Genomic DNA, 25,160 nt, shown 5'->3' with positions numbered 1-25,160 from the left:
TGGATGACTGCATTCGCTGTCCAGATGCTTTGATGGAAGAATCCATATCCCAAACTACCACTTATCCATTTCTATGACAGTGTCTTGTTTGCCAACATTCAGAGACATAAGCATAGCTTTCACAAACCATTCCTCTCTCAACAGTCGCATCCTCTGAGCTGAGAATTTACTAAGCACTTTGTTCGCTTCCTTTTGACCCAGGATGAGGTAAAGGATAAGGACATATTTGCAGGCTTTAACAGGGACGTCAACCCCAAGAGCTTTAAGCCAGGATTGGCATGGGCATAATGGTTGCTCTTGACTGGAAAAATCCCACAAATCCCACAGTCTCTCTTTAAAGTGTTTGAGAAGTGTTAATCCAGTGGTGCAACAGTGGCTTCTAAGATTCTTTCCCACCACAACACTGTTCTCTGGAACTGGGTCAAATTTGAGCTCAGGACCAGATCTAGGCACAATCCAGTTAGAGAAGGAGAGTGTAACAGCAACAATTAAATTTTTCCCACATTTTATTTTGCTGTGTTGAACTCAGGTCAGAATAATAATAAAACACGGATATTTTTGTGTTTATTTGAGCCAGACATAAATCCCTTGTGGTCCTGATCAAGTGTTGAAGTTTTGTCGTTTTTTTTCTTTCTTTTTTTTAATTCACTTGAAATTGTTTTTGTTTCCTCACTCCTTTCCAGATCAAGCGTTTCTTGTGGCTGATGGATTCATCGTGTCATTCGATGGACAAGTGTTAAAGATACCAGATTCCTGTGACCTTGTCTTAGCTGCTGATGTCACCACGAATGCATTTGTGATCACTTTAAAATCGGACCAAAAAGAAAAGCAGCATTCCCTTATGGTTCAACTGCAAAACACCACCATTATTGTCCGTCCAAAAGGGCAGGTATGTAAACCATTAACAGTAGCGTTTATGTCCGAGAACTGGTTTCAATAATTCCGTTTAGTCCTGTTGGTTGTGGACTTTTTGGAGCCTTCATTTGAAAGATAACTGACTAACAAATAGATAAACCAAGTTAGTAAGCACACTTTGTATATCCCATCCTTGGATGGTTGGGGCCAGGGTGCAAGATCAGCCATGGTGCATAGCCCCTGGAGCACCGGGGTTGCAGGGTCTTGCTCAAGGGCCCAAAAGTGGCAGCTTAGCAGTGCTGGGGCTTGAAACCCAATCTTCCAATCAACAGCCCAGAGCCTTAACCACTTGAGCTACTACTACCCCTGGTAGTATCCATAATACATGATTTGCAGAGATGTTTATACATTTAGTCTGCAAGGGTGGAGTCATTCTGAAAGAGATCATGCCCCTAAGGATAAAGGTGATCAGTCAGAAGAACTTTATACTGATTTGCAACAAGTGCACTAACACAATTCTTCCTACAGTGCAACAGAGCCATTGTTTTTTCCTCTAATTGGTCATCCATCTTTATATTTAGTCTGTTGTTCTCTTAGCAGATGGAAGTGGATTGCCGTAGCATACACACACCCTTCACTAATTCTGACGTGACTGTGACCCGAGAGCTGAACCTCCTTACAGTGTCCAATAGAAAAGGATTACTGGTGACATGTGACCCCTCTCTAAGCACTTGCAGTGTAACTCTAGATGGATGGCTGCATGGTAAGACATCTGTTCTCTGTTCGACGTCTGTGTATTATTAGATGCACACTTATAACAACATGTGTCTGACATTAAAACATTATTTGGCTATTTGGTGCCCTGCTGCTCTTCCATCCACTGGCTTCCTGTAGCTGGCAGATTAAACACTGATGCTTGACTTCAAAGCCAGGCCTTGCTTGTCAAATTCCACTCTCTACCCCTTTTTCTTTAAGCCACTACCAGGATGCGACTGGAAAGACACGGAAGACATGCTTTATTGATGTTCTTTATACTGGCCTCCAGCTGGTGAAATGAGTTTCTCCTGGTGGTCCAAATATCTGTGTCACTGTCTAGACTTACATCTTAACTTAATACATAACTGGGAACTTATTTTCAATATAAAAATGCTGGAAGTGTAACTGTACAACGTCATGATCGAGTGTATATCACTATAGCAGCAATTTCACATGTTTAAAAACCTAATTCTGCCTCGTCAGGCCTGTCTGTCTGTCTGTGGATATCTCCGTCTATCACTGTCTCTATCTGTCTGTCTCTGAATGTCACTATCACTCTGTGTGTCTTTCTCTATCTGTCCCTAACTATCAGTCTTTGGGGGTCTATCTGTTCACTCCGGGTATCTTTATCTGTCTATTTCTGGGTGTCTGTCTGTCTGTGGATATCTCGGTCTTGGTGTTTGTCACTGCCTCTCTATCTGTCTGTCTTTGTCTGTTTTCTGGCAGATGGTCCTCCTGTCTCTTGGTATATCTATCCTTCTATTTCTGGTAGTCTGTCTGTTTGTCTGGGTTTCTGTCTATGTACCTGTCCGTGGGTCTATAGGTATATGTCATGTATAACTCTGTCTTTGAGTGTCTTGTCTCTGTTTCAAAGAATATCTATCTATCTATCTATCTATCTATCTATCTATCTATCTATCTATCTATCTATCTATCTATCTATCTGTCTGTCTGTCTGTCTGTCTGTCTGTCTGTCTGTCTGTATCTCTGTCTGTGACTGTCTATGTCTCTCTGCCTTTGTTTTCCTGGAAGTCTGTCGCAGGGAAAGTCACAAGCTGTCTGTCTATTTCTGGGCATCTGTCTGTCACTATATTTCTGTCTATCTCTCTCTCTCTCTCTCTCTCTCTCTTTCTTTCTCTCTCTGTCTGTTTCTAATTCTAACTCGTTCCCTTTAGGGATATCCAGAGGACTTCTAGGAACCAATGATAACGAGGTGGGAAATGATTATTTACTGCCAAATGGCTCACAGGCCCACAGCATGGACGAGTTCACGCAAGGATGGAATGTGAGCAATTTATCTTTCTGTTTAACTTTTAAAAATTACCTGTTTGGATTTCTTTTTTTTAATTGGAACAATTTATTCCAAATGTTTTGGGGGTTTTTTTTGGATACAGATCTACCAGACACGTTTGTGCAATATTCATCTAAACGCTCGTATTTACGTCACGTCTTTCTGTAGATGGGTTCTAACTGTGTGAGTGTGGAATCTGAGTCTTGCACGAACCGAATGGCAGCCAACCTGTCCTGTTCGCTTTTCTTCTCCTCCACCATGTCTCCTCTCAGCTCCTGCTTTAGAGTGGTAAGTAAACACAATGGAATCCATCACCGACTATAAAAAGTTCATTTCTTTATTTGTGATGTCGCTCTTGCTCTCATTTTCAGGTAGACCCTAAGCAGTTTCTCATGATGTGTGAAAGGAGCCAGTGTGATGCTCTAGATGCTACCAGGACCTCTGTGTGCAAGCTGGCATTAGCATATGTTCAGTTGTGCCATAGAAACTATATTCCTCTGGAGTTACCTATACAGTGTGGTTAGTATTCAATACATAATTCTAAAATTATGCTTAACATCATCTGCATCAACAATAAGGAACAAAAAAATGTGATTTTTCTAATCATTTACTACTTTGAAAGCATTTATCTTTTAAAAAAATGACACATTATAGACTCAATTCATTCAAAAGAACATGGCAAGAGTTTACGGTTGTTTAAGTTTACATACTACTAAAATCCTGACTGGTCAACCACGTAATTTCAGATTCTAAATCTAATCTAAGACTCTAAAACTCTAAAAATATTATTGAGCAGAGACAAGATGTTTGTGGTTCAAAGGAGTGGAAGGAGTCTTCAGTTTTAGCGCTTTTAGAACGTCGGTAAGTCGACAGAAGAATGGGCTTGGTGTCATAACAAGATTTATTTTCATCTCATCAGTTTTAAAATAGACTTCCATAAAGGATCCGCTGCCTGTTGATGCTTTAACATAAGCGAGAAACTACAGAACTAACGAGTTTCACAAACGATCCTCGATATCAGATGTAACTGTGAACGGATAAAAAGTATCAGGAGTCGTTCTTTAAGTAAATCTGCTTCATCACCTCCACCAAAGTTATTGATCGATTGACTGAATGCTAAATCAGATCAGTCCATCCAGTATTTCATGATTCTTTTGCGATCATGAACACAAAATCGAGCAAATTCTGAACTTTTTTAAAAAATACTGCAGATTTGGATTTCAGCAAAAGCCCTCTTTGATTCATGTGCATTAAACATGAGTACAGCTATCACAGAAATTATTTACACATATCTTTTCACTGGGAGGAATTTAAAGAAGAATCCCACGCTTCCGATTTCCCCAATTCAAGCAGTTTTCCGAAACAAATTTTAAACAAATTTTTTTGGCTGCAAAAACTCTGTGAAATCCAGGAAGGACTGCTAAATCTGACGTGAACAATAAAAACAAAACCTGCCTAGCTAGCAAATTTATCCCACTAACCTTAACCTCATCATTTAGATGGAATATTTATTTTTGCCAAAGGAAACATCGCGTTCTGTATTAATTGTTGGTTGCACATTTACTGTCAAAAAGATAAGTTGCTAAAATATTTTTGCAGTAGTATTTTTTTTTTTTTTAGTATTTTTGCAATATTTTTTTAATAGTTAACCTTGATTTTACGTTAGAGCCTGAAAATGTGAAAAGAACATACTGGGCAAGGAAAATGTACCTGAGTATTTTTAAAAAAATTTTTTTATAAGTAATTAAGTACAAAATTGTGCTGAAAGTAAATACCAGTAAGAAAAAAGATATCACAAGTCATTTCTTTAGATAACACAGTTAAAGTTTGGCTTTATTACATTACATAGTATGTTGTTGTTCTTTCGGTTTCTCCCTGTTTGGAGTCATCGTAGCAAATCATCTAGTCCGTATATTTCATTTAGCACAGGTTTTTACACCTTATGCTTTTTATCCAGGCTTGGGACCATCACTGAGAGTTAACCCCCCCCAGTAGCTGGGTGAATTCTAATATATGTTACATATGTAAACCGAATGATTTATGCTGAAAAAAATAAAGTGTAATGTTGGATACATGATCTGTTTCTTTGCTGGTAAATTATGTGGATGAAAAGAATCCACGATACAGTAACTTCAACATATATCATAAGGCGCTTAATATCTGTAAACCAACGTGCAGCTGTAACACATGAAATTTTAAGACCTATTCAAGTATTTATGCATGTCTTTTTTCTTTTTTTTCCAAATGGCTGAAGTTCTTTCCATAAGATAATACTAAAAAAGATAGCAGGTGTGGTGTTGCCAGTGTGTCATGGGCCTCCGTCCAGGGCGCATTCGATGATTAATAGATTTATTTGATGTGTTAAAGTGTGATAACTTACAGTTGAGGTATATCAAATAGAGATATAAATCTATTCCAACGTGTGTCCATATTTTTTCTGTTTTTTTCAGCATAAGGAAAGCCTTGAAGAAGCTGAAGAAGTTTTAACTAACAAACATTCACTACGCATAACCACTTTAGACACCTTCGAAATGAATCACATTCACGGTATCTTCTCCTTCTTCTACTTTTAACATCTGCAGCGCGATGAAGACCAATTTTCAGGATTAACAAGCCTCCAAGCGATCTGGACAAATGTACGCAAGGGTTGTTTCAACCAAAACCAAAAGGCATAAAAATTTTATACGCTCAATAAAAAAAAAAAAATGGAGCAAGGTGTGTCCCCCATATGTCCGAATCAGCATGCCTTGTCCTTTCCTTTGGACTTGGAAACCGCAGCCAGGAAAAACAAGTTGTAAAATTTGAAGGAGAAATATCCATTAAAGATAGAAAATATTAAAAAAATGATCTTTTTTTCCCCAGAAGGGAACATCAGTGTGAAAAAAATCTCCATGCTAATAAATCTTTAGAGAAGATGGTTCTGTTTTTTTTTTTTTGTTGTTGTTGTTGTTTATAAATAATTGGAGTATGGATGCTAACTGGAAGACTCCAGCAAGGCAGGAAACCTGGTATTTGTTTTGTTACCTCCATTAACCCCTAATAAAAATCCATCATATGGAACGCCAGCTACTTCGCCCTCCAGCCGTTCCAGTTGTTCTCCATGAGTGCTGCGGTCACTATTAAATCTCATCTCAAATTTATAGTATATTCATCTCCTTGTTCTGCTACTGTATGTTACCATTTTAAATAGCAGCAGCTTATTCACACAGATGGCTTTCGAAGTTATTTTATAAGATAAGGAGATTCATAGCAGGGCTCAGAAATGTCAGCACCTTGTAATAGTCCATCGGTTTACTGCCGTTTAAAGTCTTCATGGGGCGGTTTACATGGCGAGCCGAGAATGAGAGAGCGAGGAAAATACAGAGGCTGATGAGAGAACGACTGTCTCGTAACCTTAAGCTTAGACAAAATGTACAAAAAATCAGACTTGTATAATGAGAATCAGACCAGAGCTTATTCTATTTGGGATTTTTTTTTAAATGCCTGAAGAAATATACAAAAAAATACATATTGTTCATGGTTGAAAACGTATTTAACAAAGAAACACATCGTAAAGACGTTTGGTTTGTACTTTGTTTATTATTTATGGAAGGAGTCTGCAGTTTCAGTGCTTTATAACATCAGCAAGAGTGGACGTATTTGCCTTTTTTCCTGTCTTATCAGTTTTAAAATAGACTGCCTATAGATGCTTTAACATAGGCGAGAAACTATAGAACTAACGAGTTTCCCCAAACGTTCCTCGATATCAAATTATATCAAAGTTAAAAAAAAGTATAAAGAGTAAATAATAATAATAATAATAATAATAATAATAATGAGACCAGAAAAATATAATGAGAATCTGAACACAACTTGTTCTATTTGGGATTTTTCTTAAATAGCTGAAAAAATAAAATACAAAAAAAAAAAAAAAAAAATACATCTTGTTGATGGTCGGCTTTGTAAATCTGTTACAAATCAGTTGATGAACTTTGAAAATAACACATAATAAAACTATTTTTAAGTTTGTTTCGATTTAAATGTTTAAATGTTGTTCATGCTTTTTGCTTAAAAAACCTTAAAAGTATAAAAGTTAACCAAATAAACTTCATCTCTGGTGGAAATGTCATTCTCCTGTCCTGTGGTGTTTTTTTTTGCATTTTATATATATATATATATAAAATTGAAATGCTTTATGTCCAAACTTGAAGCTTTTCCACACAAATCTTGAGGGGAAAGTACCTTTTTGGCTATAGAGATGCTACATAATCTCTGTGAAAGAAATAAAAAGAAATGATATATTAAACACATTTAAAGCGCTATATAAAAGCTTTCAGTCAGATAACCTTATATACTGGAGTTAGCTAGCATACAGTACATCAGCGAAAGTCTCCAGAGATGATCAGCAGCACGGTTTTTCTGTTTTCTTATTCGTTTTAATATTTAGAGCAATGAAATGTAGAATTTAGAGACAAATTTAGCCTGTAAACGTGTAACAGATTGTGTTTTAGAACACAAAAGCATTTAAAAGTTATAGTAATTGATCCTATCGATGTTCATAAAGTAACTGAACTCATTTATAGTAATTGATCTTAATCAGATCCTATCGATGTTCATAAAATTAGTGATCAGAAAGGGTCAAAAACCTTAATCTTCACTCAGATACAACTTTAAAATGAATGTGAGGAAATCATGAAAGTGCACAGACAAAGTGTCTGTCTGTCTCCAAATTGAATATTGATTTCATCTTCCCAATTCTAAAGAAGCTTCTGGTTTAACTGAAAGCATTCTGAAGAAAAAGAAAGCTCAGAGATGTTTAAACGAAATAACTTCAGACAAAAAACTCTTTCCTCAAGGTTAGGCCAAGCGATAAGAAGATCAGAAAATGTCAGTTGATTCATAACATGGCTGAATTCCAGCATTTTTTTAATGTGACACTTTGTAAATAGTAAAAAAAAAAAAATTGCTTCAGGTAAGACTTTTATTGGTTGATTAAAACATTATACTCCAATTAATAAATAAACTAAATCTATTTTCACCCAGACTGTTTGAATATAGACTTTTGTGTATATATATAGTGAAAAAAAAATATATTATATATTTATATATCATATATATTTTGTGAAAAGTTGTGTAGAAAAAAAAAAGTTTCCGAAAATCATCCACAAATTTCTCCATTGAATGTTGATGTCAGGAACAGCTGGACAGTTCCCTGCCAGGCCCAGAGAGGGCGCTGGCAGGTGAACCTTGGAAGCCTGCTTCTTTGTGTGTGTTTTGTTATGCCCTTCCTATTGTTCCTATCCTGATTGTGTCACCTGTATCCCATTAGCCCTAATGTCTACCCCTATAAATAGGGATCCTTGTGTTTGTGTCCTTGTCCATGATTGTTATCTGTACCGTGGTTTCTGTTGGGGTTTTGTTTGCTAGGTTCCATGTCCAAGCTAAGGTCTAGGTTTCGTTTTGTTTAGTTAACCACGCCATGTCTAGTGTTACGTTTGTTTCCCTATGTCGCGTCTTGAATGTAATAAAAGCAGTGCTTCGCTGAATCCTGCGCATGGGTCTCATTACACCGTGTGCTGGCGTGCGCACACACACCACGGGCGTCTGGGGTCGAGCCCCGCATAGGGCGGGGGTCCCAGACGTTACAGTTGAACAACTTCTCATGCTCCTTTTTTTTTTTTACATTGTGGAGAAAATAATAAAATGTCCATTTTAATGCCCTATTAAATGTCAATGCTGCCATCAGGGTGGTGATCTTAAATGTCCAACCCTTCATAGGCAAATGGTTGTTAACTTTCAAAATTTGAAATCGTCAGAGCTATCCCCTCACAACCATTAACTGATGAAGAGCATAAAGGGAGTGGAAGGCTTTCTCAAAGATGGCAAAACAAGCCTAAATATTTTCCAATGTTTTTTTTTTTTGAAGATGATGGATTAAGTACAAAGACCAGAATTGGTGGCTCTTCCAAAACGACACCTGTCCTCCTGCAACGGGTGAATCAACAGTGAACAAATTTGGTAGTGGGCAAAGCTTGGAATGCTCAGCAGGTTCCATGAACGACCAACAGATTGGGCAGCAAAGGTGAGTGGTATGACTTTGGGCAGAAAGCCAGAGTTCATCCACAAAGTCACTCGGGAGTCATCCACCACTTTAGAGAGATCTGTTTCAAATCAGCATCATGCATGGACTCATAATAGGTGGCTCTAGAGGACTACACTATTTGAGGGTCTTGGGAGAGCACTACAGACTTTTTTTGACAAGTTTATGAACCCCCAGCCACATATACCTTCAGCATAGATGGGTGTTTAGGTCCCTGCTGGAAGGCAAGTACTTGTGCGCTAGATTCAGATGATATAGATCATGAATTACACAGCATTCAAGGCTTTTGCATTCAAGGGTGCTTAGTCACAGTCCTCCTTTTAATCCAAGGAGCCAAAAATACAGGTAAGGATACCAAATTATTCAACCCACTGAGACCAAGCCCCTTACCCACCCTGTCTCTTGGGGGGCTTATAAGAGTCAGTCAAATATATCAGTATCATTATACCTTTGGCCATTCAGAAGTAACAGGGCTGCCTGCATGCCATGGAGAACACCCATGGTGCTAGAAAGAGACCAAATGGTGGGACTTTTGGAATGTGTGTCCTTGCAAGCCAAAGTTCAAAAACCATCTGTGCTCAGGAACAATATGAACATGAGAGTATGCATTGCACAGATCCACTGATGTAAAGCCAGTCTTGTGACAGACGCCATGAATAACATCTGATAGCACTGTTTTGGAGCTAGTTTAGCCCCATCAAATCTAGAATAGGACAGAAACCACAATCCTTCTTCTGAACTTTAGGTCACACCTCTGCCCAAGAACAAACTTCTTGGAGTTGAGAGGCAAGCTTCATGTGACCAGAAATTGACCTACAGCTAGGAGTCAGGTCAGAAAGCAAAAATTTATTTTTTTGCAACATTGTCCTTAGTATACCTTGATCTGATAGAGTCACCGCCCAAAAGTCATGCTGTGTCAATTTGAGGATTCAGTCCATTTGTCGGTGTTAGTTTCTAGTTTCTAGACCTGTGCTCATCTCTACTGGGCTTATTTGACAAAGGTCCAACATGCTACCTGTCTCATCAGGTAGGTTTTGCAGGGCTAATGTCGTGTCAACTACACTTAGTGCCTTCCATAAACCAGGATGGCAGAAAGCTGCCATGGCTACCTATGGCTCCTGGCATCAGTGTTTGATGAACAAGGTTTTGATTAGCTGAAACTGTGCTGGACAAGTGCTCCTCCGGTCCATCCGTTAGAACCCTTGCCATGATTACATAGCCACCATGATGCCAGATATTATCTGTTTAGCTAATGCTTTCCAGGCACTTTTAATCCATCACAAGTGCTGCACTGCCTATGTCTTGCTTGTGTGTTGCCAATCACTGAAGGGAAGTTCATATACTGTCTATAACATTCTTTTTATAGTTCCAGCTTGTTTTTACACCTTGGCTACACCTTTGATACTGATAATAGAAGTGAGTGAATTGTTATTGTGAAGATGTTGAAGCAGAATACTGTAAACCATTATTTTTATAGCTCATAGCATTGCAGATATACAAATATTTGACCAAGATCCTACGCATGCAACTTTCATACTATTACATATGCCATTTGCATTTCGGGGGAGAAATAAAAAGGTGGCTTTGTTATTCGTTTTTCCCACAAGGTTTGCGACTCGACTGCGAGTCGTTGAGTCTGCTCGAAAACAGTCTGGGCATGCGGAATGCATTTATGATGTGCTAATGGCACACAAATAAGTACTTAGTACATAATACTTAGTTCTTTCTTGAGCAAACCCCAACCCTCCAGCACTGGCAGATCGTGTTAAAGAGTCGGCAATGGCAAATAGCGCAGGGACTGCAGCAAGGAGAGAGTGCCGAGCAGGTCTCCTTCAGACGGGCACAGTGCCGCACCGAGCCAGGCCTGGCAATGCCGTCATCAGGTCTAGTTCTCTGCAACACACATGGCATGTTTGTTTAGATAGGAAAAGCTTTAAACCAGAATTTGTAGGTTTGAAAACAGGAAAAAAGCGTTACGGAATCCTTATGTTTGCTGTTATCGGGCATTAAGTAGTGTAATCATATTACACAAGATAAAGAGAGGGGGAAAAAACAGCATGCAGTAAAATACAGTGCCACATTAACACAACTATGCAATGTGCAAATACTTTAAGAAGACCTTTAAATCCAAGCAGATGGCTTTAAATGCGGAAAGCCAGAAAAATGCAAACTTTCCATACTAATTATCAGGTTTCTGTGTGAAATAACTTACCGGTACGGGTTGTTTCTGTGTGGATACAGAGCGTCTCCTGCTAAAGATCCCTATCGGCTTATCTTCGTTCACGTTTCCTGACGGGGAATTAAAAGTCGTTCAAATATCGAAATCTAAAAATCTACAGCTACAGTTATTTTAGCACCAGACATAATGCAAGCTAGCAAAAGAGAGTAGACTTGTTTGAGGAAAGAAACTGATGCTTCGACCACCGATTGCGAATACCTCGCTACGTCAGCCAAGATGGAGGGATTCGTTCTGAGAAAGGTTCATGTTTCTAAAACTTGTGGTTTGGTCTGTATGGGTCTTTTTAAGGCAGAAGAAGAAAAGGATAGAAGCAGAGCTCGGACTCCTAATAAAATAATCCATTCATTTTTGGGAGGCTGATTCGTGCTGTAAAACATTTATTTTTGTCCATTTTGATTTTTCATTTTTGACACATAAATTTAAATTAGGAATATAGTGTTATAATATGTTAGAATATCTAAAACAAAACAAAATAAACAACAAACAAACAAAAAACATTTCAAAAACAATTACTTTCAGGTCACGTTTTATCAATTTATTTATTTATTTTCAAAAATACAATTATCAGATCTTTTTAAATGCTTAACTTCTAAAAACATTTCCAATCTTCCCGACCACACCTCGGCAGTTACAATTTTGCCCTGAATTGGCAGAGGGCCACTCTTGGGCCCATGAGAAAGGCTCTAAACAGCTCAGATTCCATTCTGCTTTACTTGCAAGTCCCTTTAAATAAAAGTGGCTGCCAAATGAATCAAACACACCAAACCAGACATTTTTTAAAGCTGGAAAAAATACATAACAATTGCCTGGCTCTGTCTTCTATCTAGAACATCACCTCCATATGGAAGCGAAGTGAAATCCCAAATCCTGTTTACAAAAATAAGTCAAGTTCAAGGATGAACACAGGGTCTGGGAGTTTATTTGATCGAATCCTGACTTTAATCCTTTTCTGGTAAGTGGTCCAGGTGCCTGGGGGCACTTGGAGAGGAGATTTCAGACGGAAATTGCGCTCTGTTTTACTTGTTTTTCAAGGAAATTAAAAAGTCAGTGTTGAAGGCACAGGACCGTTTTAGGAGCAAAACACCTCATAAAACCTGTCACACCTCATGAGGTCAGAACTACAGTATGTAGAAAGAATCAGCTAACAAGACTTTGTGTTTATGTTAAATGAAACCATTTAAAATAAAATCAAAAAATTATAATCTTTCCACGTGGCTTATTAAAATACCTATTTTACAACTCTGTCATATCTCCTTCAAAAAAAGAAAAGAAAAGAAAGGAAGGTATGATGATTCCCACAAAAAAATGTTCTTGTTAAATTGCAAAGCTTACCTGGACTTTCAGAGATGCAATCTTGGAGTCCTTCGGTGTTTAAATGTTTTTTGCACAAATCCTCAGAAGCCACAGAGGACTGAATCAGTGCAAGGGAAAAAGAGATGCAGAGAAAGTATCTGCCAGCCATCCTCATGAGACAAAAAAAACCAAACCAAAACAAAAGAGCCTTGCGATGTTAAATGAACAATGTGTGTAAAATGAGAGGGATGTGATTTTGTGCACCGCGCTGTCCAAAATCCACCACACACTGCATCACAACCTGCTCAGACGCAAACACTTTTTAGCTGCGCTTTGGTCGGCCACGCCCACTTTTACATCTCACTACAGCTGGTCGATTTGACTCATTTGATTCACGAGTCATCCCGTGCATTACCATGATGATTATTACAACTTATATATATATATATATATATATATATATATATATATATATATATATATATAAAATTCATATATATATAATTCATATATATATAATTCATCAAGTCATTTCGAAATCATAATTTTTCTATTTATGTGTAATAATCATGCATTGTGATTCACTTCGCTGAATCGATTCACTCGAGCAAAATCGAACGCGCTGAGCTGATTTTGCATTCATTTTTATTCATTTATTCATTTGTTTCAGTAACGCCTTGTTTTGTTTTTTTTTTTTAAAAAAAACGAATCGTTGGAGTCACTTTACTGAATCGATTCGTTGGAACAGAAAACCCCGTTTATTTGGAACGACCTCTGATTCAGATTCATAATTGATTCAATACTTACACATATCTGATAAACATTACCATGTGCTTTTAGGGATTCGAGTCTTGTTATTCCATCTGGCAACACAACAACAACAACTAAATAACTGAATGATCTGTCATGATTTGCATTGATACTGCATCAAAAATATTTTTTATTATTTATTTATTTTCAAATCATCAAGCAGTGATTTTCTAATCCCCTTTTCTGAATCGATTCTTTTGATTCAAAACGCTTTTATATGCATAATAGACTAAATAATGATACACTTTTACCTAGTAATTCAGTTCTTTCTAACTTCTCTTTGTCTAAGAAACTAATATAAATCTATACTTTTAAAAAAAATCAATAAATATTATTGAATCTTATGATTTGGAGCCATTTCGATTGATCTAGCTTTATTCAATATTACACAAAATCAGGCTGTATAAATCGAATTAAAAATTCATAAAAACGCAATCTTCTCGATTTTATGCCTTAATCCAAATCTAAATACTTCACTGAAGCTTTAAGCCAGCATATGCCAGTTATTTTTTTCTCTCCATTATAAGCAATTATCCATTATTATCTTTTCATTTTTCAACCATATTTCTAATGAAAACAGGAAGGTAGAATTTCTGAGGTAATGAAATAAAATGGGGTTGTGCTTAAAATAACAAAAACAAAAAGGTTGGGTGTATTTTGTTTTTAATGAGCTCTAATAAGTGTGTCGGGGAGAAAAACACAGACAGACAGTCTTTTCACATGAGTGGCACAAAAGCCTGTCGAACCTCTTGTACCTGGAGGCGAGGGAAGTGCTGCTTGTCCTCCCTCCATTTTTCTCAGAATTAATTAATTTTCTAGGACATATTGTCATGAAGTAGCTGAAATAGCCCGGAGATGGAGTATTCATGAGGAAATTAATGTGGAGCTCATATTATTTTACTTCACTCAAATTTACATTTAAAAAAACAACCCTTTTGTCTGTCCTACAGTCGTATCAGAAAGAAATTCTGGATCCTGATTGTTCAGTATACTATAACAGCTTGCAACATATTTTTTGGAGTAACAGCTTCTTAAACAAGGGCTTGTCTTGCGGATGTTCCATATAAACAGGGTATTTTGTATTTATTTAATTTGATATAGTAAAAAAGAAATGTTTATTCAGCATTTATAGAAGACATTTTCTTGACAGTTTTTGAGAGAGAGAGAGAGAGAGAGAGGGAGAGACTGGATGAAGCAAAATACTAAAAATACAACATGTACCCTTTTTAATAAACAAATAAATAAAAATTAAACAAATAAATAAATAAAATGAAATAACAATATAAACAAATAAATAAAAAGAAATTAATAAATTAAAATGAAAATGAAAAAATAAATAAATGTATAAAAATAAATACAAATAAATAAATAAATGGAGTAGTGTGGAATGAAATCACATGGTTCAGGACCGTAACAGTGACTGTAGGTCATGTCATGTCAGGACACAACACACCACCACAAATTCACTGGCTCTATCCAGTGTCTATAAAGCTTTCATCAGATGTCTAATGGCATTATATGGCACATAGAAGCATTGGCTATTAACCAAGACACATGAACATGAAATTTTGAGTGCATTGGAAATACAGATGCTTGGGAGGCAACTGGGCTGATGAGGTTTGATCGAGTTAAATAATCATGGATGGATGCATGAGCCCTAGAAAAGATGCAAGAAGCACCTTAAGGTGATGCAAACATGTAGTGAAGATTCATTAAACCAAATAACACTAGCCCTCAACCGAGAAGGCAAGCAGTCACATGGAAGACCAAAGAAATGATGGCTGGATTAGATCTCACCAAAGAGGCTGAGGTAAAACATGTGAAAGAGAGGTGACAATACAGAGAGCGTATATATATATACATATATATATATATATATATATATATATATATATATATATATATATATATATATATATATATAAAATGCTAGAATGTAATGTTCTGTCATTTTTTGTTCATAACAGTGGTGGAAATTTCCTCAAAACTGAATTTTTAATGGTTTATTTTCCTGAGATCACCAGTAAAAACAAGATATAAAACACAATATAATAACGGACCCTGGGGAGGCATTATGGCATCATATGAATGGAACATTTTCTGAACCACGAAACCATGAAAACCAACAAACCAATGTCTTTACTTGTACTCTTTTTCCCCAGAGAACGTCAAAAAATGGAATTATGTTGTGAACATGGTTCAGCATTTAATGTCTTTGTCATGTCTCACTCCACAGTGGCGGTTAATATGAAGCGCATATGAAAGTTACGTTAAGTATTTCACGTAAGTATTTCTGCCTACTAGGGGCAATACATTCATAAACAAATTTAACACAAATGTTTCTGGGTTCAAAATAAATGTTGATATCAAACCCATTTCTGCTCTCTGAGATGCCCGAACTTCATAAACATAAACAAATTTGAAGGTGTTATCTTCACTAAACAAAAATTCTGTGTAAGGTTAAAGCAGTGTCCTGATTCATTTTATATCAGACTTGCATTGATAAAATAATTCATTTGTTTATACTGAAAATGTCGGATAAATCGGTTTCCATTCCCTTTGGCAGACTGGACCACTTTAAAGGACCGCTTGTTCTTGGTTGTTTTTCAGACAAAATCTTAGCAAGATTTGATTTAGTTTTTCCTTAAAATATCCTCGTCGATATACCACCTTGATGCGACACTGGAAACATCTGCAATGCTGTTCTTCATCTCGGTTTTCATCCCAGTTGTTGCGCAATTGACGGAACTGTCAGCTGGGACGAAACACCATCAGCTCTGCAACAAAACACATGCATCCTATTTAAAAAAAAAAATACTTTATGGGGTGTAGATCATGGACAGGATTCATGTCAGTCCCTGGTTTAACTCTGGCATAATTTAAAAAAACTCATAGGGGTGCTTTGAAACGAGACAAAATAAATCTTACATGAGCACGTTAAGAAAGAGCTAGAACCTTAGAAAGAATTTGTTCACAGTGTTAGTAATTTGTTATAACTGTGAACGCATATATAGAGGAGAAAATATTAAGTGAATGAAAGCAGACTCGATATGATTTATTCACACATTCGCTTCACAATCCAGAGTTGATTCAGTTCTCGACAAGATCTTGACCTGATGATGGGGGTTTCGGACCTAAAGTCTTCTCCGGCACTTCCTAAAGGTGCTGGTCATTCTGTATAGTCAGATAATGTCTAAATGATTTTGTAAAATGTTAATTTTAACAGATAAAAATGGACCTCTGAACATGGTGTAATCTATGTAATAGAAATGATTATTTATTTATTTATTTATTTGTTTGTTTATTTAATTTTTTTAAATAAAAACAATACAGATGGATGAAAAACAGTGCAGCTGGTGAGCACATCTTTCTCTTCTCCTGGGCTGGGTTGTATAAGAGTTATGGAGTGAACACTGAGGACTTGGCATCGTTGTTCTATCAAGTGAGATCATGAACAGATCTAATCTGCATAGTTCATTAAGTGAGATAGACGAGCACAGGTCCTGTGGGATCCATCTTTTCAGCGTTTTAGCTTTTTAGTGTTTCTGTCTCTAGGAGGAAATAAATAAACGGTAGGTGGCCTTGTTATAATGTCAGGTGAACGAGGCCATCTTGTATCGATAAACAGTGCAGAAATAGACCAAACACTCTTTCCACATGAGAGCGATGCCCTGAGGCTTGTGCTGCTCTGCTGTCAGGATCTTGAACACAGAATTTCTGTTCTTTCTGACAGACCCCATTTTTAGCATCCAGCATGGACGGATATATAAACAAATGTTTAGCTGATTCGCTCAAGTCTCTAAATCTCTAGCTGAGGGGTATCCATTCTTCCCAGTCGTCTCTAAAATGGGCCGTAGTGGGTGCAGGTTTTTATGGATCCACTCCTGATTCCATGCCTAATAAGTTGATCTTCTGCTTGGTTGTTGGGAAGATGCTTGCTTGGAGTTTTTATTGAGCACTTTGTGGTCAAAATGGGAAGTGCCACAAGTGCTAATAGAGGCACACTGGGGCAGGAATCATGCTGCTTAGGGAAAATCAGGCCATATGTTTAACTACATGGTTGCCAGTTGTGTTTTTACACCAAATTGGGTAAGTTTATAAAAAAATCTACGACAAATTTTATAACAAGTAATTGAAATTTTCCACAAGTGGAAGTACAACCAGTGTAGCTTAGATCTACAGAGCTATTTCTATTATAAGATATGTAGCAAAGATTGAAAAAAAAAAAAAGGAAATTACAGAAAGGACAGTAATTTATATCATGTCTGGTTTTTGTAAAAGGTGTAGTTTAGCTGGAACATGGCAACCCGAGTCAATTTAGCTGCTAAATCTAAAAATCAATTCTACACTGGACATTTATTAAACAGTAGCCTTCGCACAAATCAAATAGAAAAGACTCTCGACCTTTTCTTAAATTATGTGGAAAAGGTGGGGATTTACAATTTATATAATTCCTGATATTTTTGAAAGGGTCTTAAATAGTGTATTTGAGCTGGAACATGGCAACCCTGGTCAATTTAGCTGCTAGACTAAAAAATCAATCAATCAATTCTAAAAAAAAAAAAAAAGAAAGAAAGAAAAAAATCTATTCTACTCTAGACATTAGTTCTTAAAACCAATTCTACTCTTGATATCAGTTCTAAAAATCAATTCTACTCTAGACATTAAAAAATCAATTCCAAAAATCAATTCTAAAAAACAATTCTACTGTGGAAATCAATTCTAAAAAGCAATTCTATTCTAGAAATTCGTTCTTTAAAATCAATTCTACTCTAGACATCAATTCTTAAAAAAAAAACAGTCTATTCTACTCTAGACATCAATTCTAAAAACCCATTCTACTCTAGACATAAAAAAAAATCAATTCCAAAAATCAATTCTAAAAAAACAATTCTACTGTGGAAATCAATTCTAAAAAAGCAATTCTATTCTAGAAATTCGTTCTTTAAAATCAATTCTACTCTAGACATCAATTCTATTAAAAAAAGTCTATTCTACTCGAGACATCAATTCTAAAAACCCATTCTACTCTAGACATAAAAAAATCAATTCCAAAAATCAATTCTAAAAAACAATTCTACTGTGGAAATCAATTCTTTAAAAAAAAAAAAAAAAAAAGCAATTCTATTCTAGAAATTCGTTCTTTAAAATCAATTCTACTCTAGACATCAATTCTAAAAAAAAGAGTCTATTCTACTCTAGACATCAATTCTAAAAACCCATTCTACTCTAGACATAAAAAATCAATTCCAAAAATCAATTCTAAAACCCAATTCTACTGTGGAAATCAATTCTAAAAAGCAATTCTACTCTAGAAATTCATTCTTTAAAAAAAATCAGTTCTATTCTAGACATCAATTCCAAAAAAGAAAAACAAACAAAAAGACAATTCTACTGTAGACATCTATTCTAAAAAGCAATTCTACTCTAGAAATCCATTCTTAAAAAATCTATTCTATTCTAGACATCAATTCTTAAAAAAGGAAACAATTCCACTCTAGACATCAATTCTAAAAAGCAATTCTATTCTAGAAATTCGTTCTTTAAACAATCAGTTCTATTCTAGACATCAATTCTAAAAAAGAAAAAACAAACAAAAACAATTCTACTGTAGACATCAATTCAAAAAAGCAATTCTACTGTGGAAATCCATTCTTAAAAAATCTATTCTATTCTAGACATCAATTCTTAAAAAAGGAAACAATTCTACTCTAGACATCGATTCTAAAAAAAAAAGCAATTCTATTCTAGACATCAATTCTACTCTGGACGTCAGTTCTAAGAAAACCAATTCTACTCTAGACATTAATTCTACTCTAGACAGCAATTCTTTAAAAATGATTCTACTCTAGACATCAATTCCTAAAAAACAATTCTACTCTAGACATCAATTCTAAAAAGCAATTCTACTCTAGACATTTATTAAACAGACAAATGGAAAAGACTATTCTTTCTTTTTTTACATTATAGATTGATGTCCTTTTTAGCACACATTTATAAAACAAGACAATTGCAATACTCTTCTGTTAAATGTTAGAAACATTAGAAAAATAGAATGCTTAGTGGAAACATGGCTAGAGGAAAGCTAGCTCAAAGATAAATAAATAAATGAATAAAAAAAAATCCTAAGCAGTTGTGCCCAAATTCAAACTCGAGCTCCGTGTGATAATCCCTTAAAATGAGCTTAACGTCCTATTTCACAAGCTTTTCTCAGTCTTGACTAAGTCTAATCCTCCAGAGAATTAAGGGGGGGGAAGGAACAATTGAAATCAATGTCTCTTTTTTTTTTTTTCTTTTAACTATGATGCACTGTTGCTGTGCAGAAACTCGCACTTTGTTTCACAACTTATGCCACAAATATTCACACAGCCGAACTTCATCCCCGCTTTGTCCTTACATCAATTATGTTTTTTTTTTTTTTGTTATTGTTATTTGACTTTTTAGGATCATTAACATCCATCCTGATCATTTTCTCATTAAAGGAACGTGCTCTTTTTGCGTTTTTTCAAGTTACAAAAGAGAAAATGGCTATTTTGAGGCTGCCAGTAAAAAGAAAGCGTAGACGTCTGTCGTATTTAGATTAGTTAATAACACATATTAAAGGAAATAAAAAGTGAAAATCCACCCTAATCAACGTTGCATAGTAATTCTCTTGTTTCAAAAGTCTTTCATCTATTTTTACTTTGGTATCCGGTAATGCTTTAATGTCACGTGACACGTCCAGGTCTCTCACCTCTGTATTTATATATTCACTTCCACAGCTAGACGTTTTTTATTAGATAATTGTAAAAGGTGTTCAGATTTTAGTACATCATATTTAATGTGAAACACGTTCACCATCCTGCCTCATGGACCGACAACCGAGGCCAAAAACCCGAGCCGAGCCGCACTGCCGCCCCGTTGGCGTTGTTTTGTCACGTTTCTTCACAAGAAAATGTTCCCATGTTTCGATAGTCAAGGTGTTTACGATTATTATGATTCATGAGCGTAATTTAAAGTGTGTGCTGTTTTATTAAATCTCTGTCATGTGGAGTTTCAGAAAATGGACTGGAAGATATAAACTCCATGGCGTGGCCCAGGCGTACTATAGATTTCAAGAAAAAAAAAAATGATGTAATTTACCGAAGGAACAAAAAAATAAATAAATAAAAATACCCCTTTTTTGTTGGGAAAATCAGAAACATTCATCTGAAGCATCCAAAAAAAGTACAGATTATCTGTCAGTGATGTTTTGTTAAAAGAAATGTTCCAGACACGAGAAGCAATTGGCTGGAGTACATCCAGCGAAAATGTTGCGTGGCTTTGCCAAAGACCACAGTTTACATACAAAGACATCCAAATGTCATCCCAAGATTGTGGGTCCATAGCATAGCTGGTTTGAATTTGACTAAATAGGTGTATGTGGTCAACTACACTAGACAAAGGCAATTATACTTATTCACAGTAAATGGCTTATTAAAAGCAAAAGTTGGTCTGCAATAATATACCACAGGAATTGAAAGGCAAAGTACAGTCAGGAGACTTGTTTATTATTGAATATACTTTCTCTCATATATCTACAAGTTCTTATAGATATAACAACAACTTGAGCTGTTGATGTCAATCACAGTTCTCAGACGGTTGCCCTTAGTCGTAATTAGCTTGTTTGCAAGTTTGGTATGTTCTTCTTGGCAAGTTTTGTTAAATTCCCAAAGTTTACAAGGTTCCTCCTAATGGGCCTGCAATTTTAAAACCGTTTGAGGTCATGCCAGCACCTTCATCTTGGTTTTTAGAAAACAGTTATCGATGAACTTTGGTTGCATGTTTGGTGTTTTGTTCAAACTTCCTGACTCAGCCAAGATTCAAAATATGGGAGATGAAATTAAATTGTATTAAAAGTCTCCAAATGTGGGACACCACTGAGGTCTTGGTAGAATTCTGAGTAACTTTGTCTTTGTCAGGGATAATAAGCATGGACGTTGAGTTGGATCTACACGACAGGTGAGAAAATCCTTAGTAGACTTGCAATTTTAAAAGCCAGCACCTTCACATTGGTTATTAGTAAGCTCTTACTGATGACTGTATGTTTGGAGTTTGTTTGTTGTCTCATTGAAACATCCAGATTCAGTATCTTGACCAATGAGATACAAACCGTTTGATTCAAAAAGGTCGCTTCATTCATGTTTCCAGAGAAGAAGCTCTATGTGATAATGTTCCTTCCGTTCCTCCGTTCTTCACTGTAGGCATAGTGTTCCTGATGTTCTTCCTCTGATTATTTCTGTTTTACTTCTACCTGTTGCGTCGGGCATAAAAACTGTCTAGATTGTGATACAGTTTCAGCTTCTGCTTTCCATCTCTCATTTATCTTTATCAATGTGCATGGCGCATCCATCTGGAGACGATTAACTGCAGTTCTGCCGTTTAAGATCATTGCCTATGTTGTTCCTAAGAGCTTCAGGATTCTTCTTAATGTTTAACATGATTGCTACTCGCTCACTCTCATTCGTGTATGTGGAAGACGGCTAACTGCACTTGTATATAAGTCCTGTATATGAGCGGCAGTTTGAAAAGATACCTTTGGCTTAACTCTCTCTCTCAGATTGTATCTGTTTTATATCAAGAGAAAGCTGGAAAGTGGGTGGGAATTGTCAGAAGACCCAATTGGGGAGAAAAGGAAGAAGAAAAATGAAGTGAATATGAAGAAAAACAAGAGTATTTTGTTCGTGTCTAAAATGAATAAAAGGTTCCCGCTAACTTTCTTCATAACTTCAAAAAAAAAAAAAAACCTTGTATGAATGTCTTGCCCTACCACTGTTTAGTCTGTAGATTATGATGTAGGAAAAAAAATGTAGAGCTTCCATCATCCCCAGGATGTGTTATGGAGTTCTTCAAGCAGGCCTGGGTTTGGCTTTGGTGTTATCAAAAAAAAAAAAAAAATTGGCTACTTGATTGATAAAAGAACTGTGAAAGTGAAACTGTGAGATCTGAAACGGACAGACTGGAAATCATTATTGTTGGTGTCCTGGAACAAAGAGCTGTTCCCACCCCTTATTTTACTGATTTTATTCGCAGCTGTTATTGGCTTGGGGAAACAGAAAAACACAGTGCAGGAGGCTCTGTTTCTTGTCAAGCATGCTTTAAATGGTGGCTCCTGGTTGCTGATTCAAAAGTCAGGGGTTCAAGCACCAAGTTTCAGACTATTGGACAAGTCTCTTAACCTTATGTTCTTCAGGGACGCTGTATCATGGCTGAACTTGGCTTTCTAACACTCTGCGTTATGTCAAGAACAAATTCCACTTCACATGAGTTGTTTTTCTACTTCTAAAAACCATGACAAAAACATTTCAGGATGATTTTAAAGGTTACTTCCTCGTATCATCACAGATAGTTTTCCCTTGTCTCTGTCGTCCCTGGGTTGTTCATTCTGGATCTAAACTCTAAACACCAGGATTTTCTTTAAAGCTTTCAAAATCTATAGACGAAAGTGCTATAGAATGTATTGAGTTGAAGTTAGGTGGCTAAGATCACTCATAAACTTCTGAATTTCCATTCAGATGAGACGTCTCTGCTAGCTAGACAAACTGTAGCTGTGTTTTAATGCCGAAATTTGTCCAGCATTGGTTTATTGGATCACTGAGCAGCAAAGATACCTCAGTTAGTATGCTAATTTGGTAGAATAATTCATTTGGAAGAAAGCTAACCGTTCACTAGACTATTAATAGTTACCTTTGGAATCTAATTCTTAGATTTTTGATCGGTTGATCAGTGATCCAGTGGATCACTGCTTGGCGTGCTTATAATGATCGTAAGAATAATTAAAAATGATCCAGCTAGAGATTTTTTTATTTTTTTTCCATCCTGAGTCTTGGGCACTGATTTCAATCAGATTTCAGAACTAAAACAGTGAATCCAGAACAAAATCAACTTTGGAACTTTCAAAAGATTTAGAAAAATATTTGTTGAAATCTTTGCGCCAACTAATTTTAGCTTCTTTTTTTTTATACACACGGAGGCGGAGTTTACTTCAGGAAATCTCATCCGCTTAGATAATTATTGCTCAAAAAGGCCAAAAATTTTCTGCTTAAGAGATTTGTAAAGTAATTTTTCATTCTCGAGTACAGTTTAACTCAACTGCATTATCGCTACTGTAGTGTTACTTTCACTCGAGTCGTCGTCACTGGAATTGGTTGGAAAGTTGATTTTTAAACCTAGCAATGGAAAGTAGAGAAAATGCAGGAGCATGGATTTATTACCGTACCATGCTGCACAGCTGTGTTTGGTGTTTTTCTGTTTTCTGGCCACAGATGGCTGTAGGACGGTCAGGAGTTGAACTCCATAATTCTAAGGAATACATCCTAAATCATGCACATTGGTTATTTATATGATGCCAGGCATAAATGTGCTTGCAGGATTTGGATTTCAAGCTGTGCTTACACCAATATATGTGTACCTTTAAATATACAGATATTGATATAGATCAGTATTAAATAATTAACCACATTAAAACACAGTAGGTCCTATAAACAGCTATGACAATAACCTCGCTCAGGGGGCGAGCTGAGGAACATGTTTTACGACAGATTTAGAGATAAAAGCAGAGGTATAAATCTTTTTTGATGTTCAACTTTTATAGTAGTCTTGCATTCATTAGCTTTCTTCCCGTGCTTCCTTTATGACTAAAAAAGGGCAAAAAGCGTTTTCAATTTAACCCACAAATTTATGTGACTGGTAGTCTGGAATTTACCGTTCTAGTAGCTTGTACATTGCTGGGTCTGCCAAGTATCTCCGGAAAAACGCAACAAGACTTTGAAAGGCCACCTGCTTGTTCTTGCTGCGTGGGAAACGATCATTGTAATGCAGTTTAACTCCACGGTCTTAAAAAAAACAAAGAGAGAGGGAGAGAAGCAGTTCCTTGGGGTTTTATGTACAAACCTGATGTTCTGAACTTGACCAATAAAACCTTTTTACAAAAAAATGCTTCTGTGTAGAACTTTTGGAGAGCAATGAATCTTTTAATATTATAATGTAAAGAATGTCAAGTGAAATTGGTGAAATAGTACAAATTCAAATGATAGAAACACTTTATACTATGTTTGCATTTTCTTGTCGAAATTTGTATTTAATAATAATAATATGAAGAAGAAAGAATGATCTAAATTAGATTCAAAGAACCAAACCCCATTGGGTTCTTTCCAGTGGATCCTGCAAAATGGTTTTATATAAAGCACCCAAAATAGGAAGCAAGTGATTGAACCAGTTTAGGTTCTACATAGTACCCTTCCTTTTATATGTGAAGTGTAGGATTTAGAGATGTTGCATAGATGCCTTTGGCTCCTGAATCCTCATTAAACATGTTGTTGTGCAAATTGGTTAGTTAGTTCTGTATGTTTGTTACTCCACTGGAAAATTGAAGCCACTCTGCGGTCATGGGTAATGTAGCAGTTACAGGAGTGTTTTATAGGAAAAAAAATCCCAAACATATGAGGGAAATGGTCGGGTTGTAGTCAGGAACAACACTGTATAGTTTTAAGGCGGTTCATGGCCAAGTCCACATTGAGTCCAAATGTTAGCAAGAGCGAAAAGCCATCCTTTTCAAAGCCTTTATTTCAAATATTTGGCTTCATTCACACACTGGACCACTGATTAGGCTGTTTTCGAGAATAAGGAATTACGTTTGTCAAACTTTGTTCTGGTGAAAAGCAAAAACATGATCATTTCGACAACATAACAACATAATTTAACAACCAATTTTCCACCAAAAGACCAATGCTCAAGACCGAGACTAGTCCAAATATAAATGGCAAGAAATCAGAGAAAGTCCAAGACAATAGTGAAAACTTCTTGAGATTGGATTCAAG

The 25,160-nt window shown here is 36.2% G+C and overlaps 1 protein-coding gene across 3 annotated transcripts in view; it reads left to right on the top strand.

The window, feature by feature from the left end:
- LOC131356568 (apolipophorins) overlaps window positions 1–5,819 on the top strand; it is a 28,460-nt gene extending 22,641 nt beyond the window's left edge. For 2 of the 3 annotated variants that reach the window (XM_058395690.1, XM_058395689.1), the window contains exons 58-63: window positions 684–889; window positions 1,453–1,618; window positions 2,787–2,896; window positions 3,071–3,190; window positions 3,274–3,421; window positions 5,353–5,819. In XM_058395690.1, the coding sequence (XP_058251673.1) occupies window positions 684–889; window positions 1,453–1,618; window positions 2,787–2,896; window positions 3,071–3,190; window positions 3,274–3,421; window positions 5,353–5,357 (755 nt within the window). In that variant the 3' untranslated portion in view covers window positions 5,358–5,819. The remainder of the gene's footprint in view (window positions 1–683; window positions 890–1,452; window positions 1,619–2,786; window positions 2,897–3,070; window positions 3,191–3,273; window positions 3,422–5,352) is intronic. The other variant, XM_058395691.1, reaches the window with a different exon arrangement.
- The last annotated feature ends 19,341 nt before the right edge of the window (window positions 5,820–25,160 follow it).

Source organism: Hemibagrus wyckioides, linkage group LG07, assembly GCF_019097595.1.
Source record: "Hemibagrus wyckioides isolate EC202008001 linkage group LG07, SWU_Hwy_1.0, whole genome shotgun sequence".
Classification (NCBI taxonomy): Eukaryota; Metazoa; Chordata; class Actinopteri; order Siluriformes; family Bagridae; genus Hemibagrus; species Hemibagrus wyckioides.
Note: the sequence above shows the minus strand (reverse complement) of the source record. Positions and strands in the feature narration are given on the sequence as shown.